Consider the following 7,748-nt stretch of genomic DNA (forward strand, 5'->3'; position numbering starts at 1 on the left):
ATAGATTAATGAGAGGAATCGCTCACCTATTAGGATAGGCTCCTGCAAATAAGATTGTTACCCATAGCCTATGTAACCCTTACCATTTCCCTTTTGTTATGTCTCCAGAATGCATGTTTTTGCACAGCTTAGGGTTTATGGCACATTGTTGCATCAATATAGCAGCGGTGTCAATTTCACAGAAGTCACAGTTGTCGCATGAAATGTATACATCTTTTAACACAATACTAAGTGTAATTATTCATTTTAATTTGACCTTTTATTTAACCTGGCAAGTCAGTTAAGAACATATTCTTATTTTCAATGACGGCCTAGAAACAGTGGGTTAACTGCCTTGTTCAGGGGCAGAACAACAGAACAGTTACCCAATCAGCCCCAATCCAACGCTCTAACCATTAGGCTAACTAGCCATCTTCTACAGTAGGCTACAGTGATCACACAAAAGTGAAATACTACATTTTCATTTTAATAATCTTCTTTACTTTTTATCAACTCTATTTTTAAACAATCAAGTTAGTACAGTTAATAACAGTCAAATAGCAATGGTTATGAATGAACATACAGTATCATTAAGTAATATAATGTAATAGTGAAAATTATATATAAAAGTAATAAAAAGTTGTAATAATAGTAATATAAATAATAATAACAGTAATAATATGAATAATAGTAATAGTAGTGTAACAATATAAATGCAGGTTCCTTCCAGACCTTGAGTGTGGTAGTCTCTGGTAGATTAGATCAACTATGCTGTTACATATTGTCTGTCTGCAGACTGTCCAGGCTGCCATGGTGAGCCCCCTGGTGGAGATCTGTTGAAACATCATGGACAGTAGGAGTGGACATGGAGGAGAGGTCATCAATGTATCTTATATTGCCAGGCCTTGCATTTGGTTTTAGATTATTAAACTACAGTATACCACCGAGTGTAGTGAGTATAGACTCTGAGCCCCTCAGAGCAATTTAGATAGTAGCCAACTGTAGAGAGGGGGTGTCTGGGATGTAGATTGAGCCTTATTCAATAGGGAGGTATGATCAGAGCATTGCATTAAGTAATACATTCCATAGAGCGGGCATGACAGTCAAGACAGTAAATCTCTTTTCCGCAGTAAACCATGACACCTCTATGTAATATTTGTCTATCTGCAACGTTCTGAATGTTCCACCCCACTTATTAACAAGCGCTAAAATAGAAGATCAAAAGAAAAGCAACACACCTTGACAGATGAAGGGTAATTCCTGATGACAGGAAGCATCCAGCCACTTCAGTTCTCCGTTGTCAACCCGGACCATCTTACCACAGTGGTAATTCATGGGGTTGAGGGGGAAGCAGCTGTGCCACTCTCTGTACTTCACCACTTTATCAACATCACCACTGGTCCACAGCCAGGGGGCGCTCCACTCAAAGATGGACCGCTCCAGACCAATCCACACCCCCCCACATGGCAGCTCCACATTGGCCAGGAGCTGGGTCACGTCAGCCTGTACAGTCTGGTTGGTGATGTGCACCAGGTTGGACTTGGAGCCACGACTTTTACAGAACTCCAGGGCATTGATCCAGCTCTTGGACTCGTTGATGTAGTGCAGGTAATCTGCATGGGCAAGACAAAAACATAAAATTGCACACATGTAAGTGCAGGTTCATGAACACAAAACCACAAATAAAAAGCCCAACATTTGTCACTTGTACACCTTTGTACAGATTGGTACAGAATGTAGCTCTATGTCTCACCAGGATAGAGTGGAGAAGTTGCACTACTGCGTGAGGATGTAGGATTCCAGTCTGGGGAGGTGGGACACGATGAGGTCAGTTGTCCACTGGAAGTTGATGTTGGTGGTGTTGTCGACTCTCCATTAGTAGTGGTAGTTGGTGAGGTGGTGGACTGTCCATTAGTCGTGGTAGGTGGTGAGGTGGTGGACTGTCCATTAGTTGTGGTAGGTGGTGAGGTGGTGGACTGTCCATTAGTGGTGCAGATTGGTGGACTGTCCATTAGTCGTGGTAGGTGGTGAGGTGGTGGACTGTCCATTAGTCTGGTAGGTGGTGAGGTGGTGGACTGTCCATTAGTTGTGATGGGTGAGGTGGTGGAGAAGTTGTCCATTAGTCGTGGTAGGTGGTGGGTGGTGGACTGTCCATTAGTCGTGGTAGGTGGTGAGGTGGTGGACTGTCCATTAGTTGTGGTAGTTGGTGAGGTGGTGGACTGTCCATTAGTCGTGGTAGGTGGTGAGGTGGTGGACTGTCCATTAGAGTCAGGGTGGTGGACTGTCCATTAGTGGTGGTAGTTGTGGTAGTGGTGAGGTGGTGGACTGTCCATTAGTTGTGGTAGGTGGTGAGGTGGTGGACTGTCCATTAGTCGTGGTAGGTGGTGAGGTGGTGGACTGTCCATTAGTAGTGGTAGTTGGTGAGGTGGTGGACTGTCCATTAGTCGTGGTAGGTGGTGAGGTGGTGGACTGTCCATTAGTTGTGGTAGTTGGTGAGGTGGTGGACTGTCCATTAGTCGTGGTAGGTGGTGAGGTGGTGGACTGTCCATTAGTTGTGGTAGGTGGTGAGGTGGTGGACTGTCCATTAGTCGTGGTAGGTGGTGAGGTGGTGGACTGTCCATTAGTTGTGGTAGGTGGTGAGGTGGTGGACTGTCCATTAGTTGTGGTAGGTGGTGAGGTGGTGGACTGTCCATTAGTCGTGGTAGGTGGTGAGGTGGTGGACTGTCCATTAGTTGTGGTAGGTGGTGAGGTGGTGGACTGTCCATTAGTCGTGTTGGTGAGGTGGTGGACTGTCCATTGGTAGTGGTAGTTGGTGAGGTGGTGGACTGTCCATTAGTGGTAGTGGTGAGGTGGTGGACTGTCCATTAGTTGTGGTAGTTGGTGAGGTGGTGGACTGTCCATTGGTAGTGGTAGTTGGTGAGGTGGTGGACTGTCCATTAGTCGTGGTAGGTGGTGAGGTGGTGGACTGTCCATTAGTTGTGGTAGTTGGTGAGGTGGTGGACTGTCCATTAGTCGTGGTAGGTGGTGAGGTGGTGGACTGTCCATTAGTCGTGGTAGGTGGTGAGGTGGTGGACTGTCCATTATACAGGTGGTGGACTGTCCATTAGTCGTGGTAGGTGGTGAATTACGTGGTAGGTTGAGGTGGTGGACTGTCCATTAGTCGTGGTAGGTGGTGAGGTGGTGGACTGTCCATTAGTCGTGGTAGGTGGTGAGGTGGTGGACTGTCCATTAGTAGCAGTAGGCAGTAAAGTGGTAGGTGTTGTGGTGGAAATAGGGCTGGTGATTTCAGGGGTAACAGGAATGGTCAAATCCCCTGTGGTGTTAACTGGGTGTTCATCTGTCATAATGAAGTAGAATACGTATACATTTAGGCACATTTTTATAATTGATAGAAAAACAAAGTAGGCCTACTCTATATAAAATGTTATCATAATAAAACTAGGATTTTCTTGGTGTAGATTCTGTACAATTTAGTAATTGATTGACTGACTAAAACGCTTCAGTTTGATAACACTCTCACGTGGTTCAACTTACCTCCATAGCAAAGGAAAATACTTTGACGAGAGCAATCTTTTGGTGTCCATTTTCTGTCTGAGTTCAGCTGTACACAGTTTCCACCTCCCATGGTATGTTCCCATTGCTGAAATGGTTCTCCATTTGACCAATTCCATAGTTTGTTCTTCTGCTGAAGTCCAATCCAGGTTTTCCCTGTAGACACCTCATCAACGGCTTCCTGTTCTTTCTGGTTACAGATGCTCGCCAGTTCTCTGCCGTTTATTTTCCTGCAGTCTGTCACAGCATCCTGTTGCGTCTTTGGCTCCTGCATCAGCTCATACACCTTCTCTGTTGTTCCATTACCATGCCAAACTTACAGGAGGGAAGGTGAAAAGTGACACATCAGATTTCATGAGGCAGTTAATGACTAAACACAATAAGAAATAAACTTGGAAGTTACAGATGATAACCAAATGAATAAAGTGTTTGAGATCTGATTAGATGAAGAATACAGTATTAGGGTAGGGGTTGTTAAATCAATCAGTCCCATTTGTTAAATGACAAGTTGGATTTTCCATTCATAGAAAGAGACAGTGAGTGAGTTAGTCAGTCCTCACCTCGTTGACACATATACTGTCTTTGAGCTGCACAATCCACTGGTTGCCAATGAGATGAAATAGACGAGACACAGTCGTAACACTCAGGGTTGAGACCAAAACTGTTTTCCCAGTTAAAGAACATGAAGTCCTCTCCATCAGACCACTTCCACTTTTCAGTTGGACCAGACCTATGGAGCCCAATCCACACATCACCACTGAAATCACCCAAAGAGAATTGAATTGCCTTCCAATCCTCTTCTGTGTGTATGATGGACAGGTTTGTGTAGTGTTGTCTACAGTATTCTTGTGCTTCGGTCCAGTTTTTCTTCTCAGGGACGAGGCTGTACTTCTTGACTGAGTAGGTGACTTTTGGAAATACAGAGGAAATGCTTATCAGACTGCTTGTTGTGTTGACTGGCAAACGTGACCATCTTCAGCTTCCATTATCTATTCTATATTAAGGCAACACATAATGTTTGATAGCAGAATAATATAGACGTGACAGACGCAAATTCATACATTTGCAAACTCATTCAATCCTCCAACCAATTTGTTTTATGAATATGGACGTGTCCTGTGCATCAATGACTAAAAGTGAAAACATAGTAGTGATAGTATTCTATAGAGTTTACACATCATTGGTCTGAAACGGCTCTCTTCAAAGAGCTCTGATGCTTGATTGATGACGTTCAATAAGTTACTCCTTCAACAGAGAAACACAACATGACAGAGTTTGAAATCCATGTCAATGTTATCCTGTTTAAGAGGGTCTATTAACAAAGTCTACCTCTGTGATTATTAGATATTGGCTAGATATTCAATGGCCAAAACAAATGACGAACCAAGTCATGTCATTGTATGTACTCACCTTTCCCACTGCAGTTTCTCAGAGAGTAGCCTGAGGTTGCATGTTGGAGGTGCTGTATTGTAATTTCAGGCGTATGACCAGTTGAGGCCTTCAGGAAACATTTGTTTCTGTGGGATAAATATCACAAAAATGTGGTAGTAGTTATCAGAATGGTGCTGATTCAAAAATGATATTGCTGCCTTTATTTGCCCAAGCATAACAAAATATATAATTTTTGAGCATGTACCTGTGGACTTTTAATCCTGCGTTTTCATCAACAAATGTGAAGTACTTGCATGTGTCATTTTTGGTGCATTCCTGCCTGCACTTACTTGCATTTTCGGTTGTAAATGGCTGATTCGCAATATTGTTCTCTAGAAAATGGACTTCGTCCAGTAGGTCCCTCACACAACCTGTAACCAAGAAATACTGTATTTCACCACACAGACCATCAGAAAGGGACACAGGATAAAGTACAACTTGGCAGCAATAGGATATTACCAGTAGTGCAGACTTTGTTAGCGAGAGAACAAACTGATACACAATAGTGATGCACTAATGCAACATTCATACATGGAGATGAAGACTTTAAACCTTCATTTTCCTTCCTACTGTAAGGTGACATCGGCACTGAGCAAAACCCATTGTTAACCCATCGTCTGAAGTGAGCAACACTTACCTTTGACTACCTTCAGGCTGTAGAATTGTTTAAGATCATTGAACCATCCAGGGACATCGACTCTGCAGCAGTAGCTCCCACGGTCTGTTGGCTGTAGCTTCAAAATTGTGAGATTCACTGTTCCAACTTCAGCGTTAATTTTATATTTGGATTTATCTTCCATTATGGGATCAGTACACTGAAAAGTTCCACAAGTTCTGCCCCAGCATGTCGAAAGCTTTTTAACTCCTAGATATGTGCAGACAAGGGTAACAGAGGTTCCCTCTAGTACTGATATCTCAGTCCCAAACACTGGTGAGGACATGGCTGCTGTGGGGATAAATGTCACATCAGAAAGGTGTTATTTTTGGGATGGTCAATCTCTTTCTCTGTTTAGATTGTGACACCGACATCAACATTAGGGCTAGCATTTCAACTTCATAATCACTGTACTAAAATATGAATGTGTCAACACAAGGAGAGAATTCTGTAGATGTCATCTTAAATGTTGGTTAAACTGAAGCTCATTGTACATGAATAGATGTTGACAGGTTCCACTACCCAACTACTTTGAATACATGGTCAACTAGATAAGTCATAGCAGGTTGGTCTATAATACCAAAAGAGGAATATTCATCCCATCTGATCTCTTACCCAGTAGCAGGAGTAGAAGTACTGGCTGTATCATGGCCACTGTGAAGAGATTATGGTTTAATGCTCCCAACCCTTATTTTGCAACTCAAGAGAAGCATTGTTGTTGTGAAAAAATGTTAAAACACAATAATTTGTCAATCCAGACCTGTTTAAAAGATTTAATGTAGAACAAAATATTTAGGAAGGAATTGTCTCTTTGTTCGATTTGAAGTCTGAACTAATGTGCACAATTTCCATCTGAGTTAACAGGCAGTGTTGTACCTTTCCAGTTAAACAAAATGATCACAAGGTGATTTGACTACCAAAGTAGCATTGCAGTTACTCTATGAAAACATTACATGGAATAAACTTTGAGTAACCAAACATGCACTTTGAAAGAAGTAAAAAATATACTCTAATTTCAGGTAAATGTGATGAGATTTAAAAGCGTCTCAAGTCTCTCTAAATCTACTGATTTCCACAATTTATATGATATGCATAAGATATGTTTGACTCACATTGTTATCAAATTAGATTTGACTTCTACCTGAAAGGGTTCTTTGACTGTTCCCATAGGAGAACCCTTTGAATAAGCCATATGGGTTCCATGTGGAACCATTTCACAGAGGAAAATATTATTCTATGAACAAAAAAGGTTATTCAAAAGGTTCTCCTATGAGGACAGCTGCAGAACCCTTTTGGAACCCTTTTTTCTAAGAGTGCAGGGGCGGACTGGGACCAGTATTCATTTCTAAAACACTGGCCCATTTTTTTTCTTTGTGATGACCCAACACTGGCCCATTTGTTTCTACCTTGAGGCCCCGATTATTAGCCAGATAGTGATCATTAGCCTGATAGTGATCATTAGCCTGATAGTGATAAAAAAAAAGTTAGAATGGCTCACTTGGCTAAAAGTGGACCAGCCCATCTGGCATTTTGGGCACTTTACGCCACTTTACGAGTGTAGTCAGTACACAGATTACTAAGCAGACATATCTGAATGATTACCTCTTCATAGAAAAGCACAATGTTTCAGTTTGTCAGGATAATAATGTATAATGCAGCTTGAAATGATGGCACACCTACCCAGTTAGCTGTCCTCTTCCCTCCCCAGAGTTTGGTTGTGAGATGGGGAGACCGGGGAAAGAGAGGTGAGTTTATAGAGTTTCTCTCCTCCCTTTCTGCTGACCAGGTGAACACACCCAGGAGATGCTGAAACTTCAGCTCCAACCCCTCCCTCCACATAAGCAAACACTGACCAATAAACCCAATGTATTTTCTCTGTTATTACAGTGGACTTTATACATTGTTAGAAATAAAGTAATCTACGTTGCTTGATCAAATATACATTTCTGTTAGTGTATCAAATTCACATTTGTGATAATAATTTGCAGTACATTTGGTAAATAGGAATCAATCCATTATTACTCTGATTAATGAGACATGAAGATGTGTGGTTAAAGTAACAAAGAAAACACCAAATATATCATTGTAACCTGCGTCAGTGAGTTCTCCCAGTTCCAGGCAAAGCAGGGAA

The 7,748-nt window shown here is 42.1% G+C and overlaps 1 protein-coding gene across 1 annotated transcript; it reads right to left on the reverse strand.

The window, feature by feature from the left end:
• Positions 1 to 285: 285 nt before the first annotated feature.
• LOC135515420 (uncharacterized) lies at positions 286 to 7,331 on the reverse strand. The gene is made up of 11 exons (XM_064939094.1): positions 7,298 to 7,331; positions 6,233 to 6,271; positions 5,600 to 5,908; positions 5,168 to 5,333; positions 4,942 to 5,048; positions 4,092 to 4,439; positions 3,514 to 3,846; positions 3,108 to 3,316; positions 1,733 to 2,234; positions 1,218 to 1,592; positions 286 to 812 (listed from the first exon to the last, which is right to left on the reverse strand). Exons 2-11 carry the CDS (start codon positions 6,264 to 6,266, stop codon positions 754 to 756), a joined length of 2,442 nt encoding a protein of 813 aa, XP_064795166.1. The 5' UTR covers positions 6,267 to 6,271; positions 7,298 to 7,331; the 3' UTR covers positions 286 to 753.
• Between the last annotated feature and the right edge of the window lie 417 nt (positions 7,332 to 7,748).

This window comes from Oncorhynchus masou, chromosome 27, assembly GCF_036934945.1.
Source record: "Oncorhynchus masou masou isolate Uvic2021 chromosome 27, UVic_Omas_1.1, whole genome shotgun sequence".
NCBI lineage: Eukaryota > Metazoa > Chordata > Actinopteri > Salmoniformes > Salmonidae > Oncorhynchus > Oncorhynchus masou.

What these genes read in the sequence shown, in the direction of transcription:
- LOC135515420 (XM_064939094.1), bottom strand. Translation starts at nt 6,266, where the DNA reads ATGATACAGCCAGTACTTCTACTCCTGCTACTGG. An exon ending in GAGAAACTGCAGTGGGAAAG is followed by an intron (nt 4,440 to 4,941) that starts GTGAGTACATAC and finishes TATTTCCAAAAG; the next exon opens with TCACCTACTCAGTCAAGAAG. An exon ending in ATTACCCTTCATCTGTCAAG is followed by an intron (nt 813 to 1,217) that starts GTGTGTTGCTTT and finishes ATGTTTCAACAG; the next exon opens with ATCTCCACCAGGGGGCTCAC.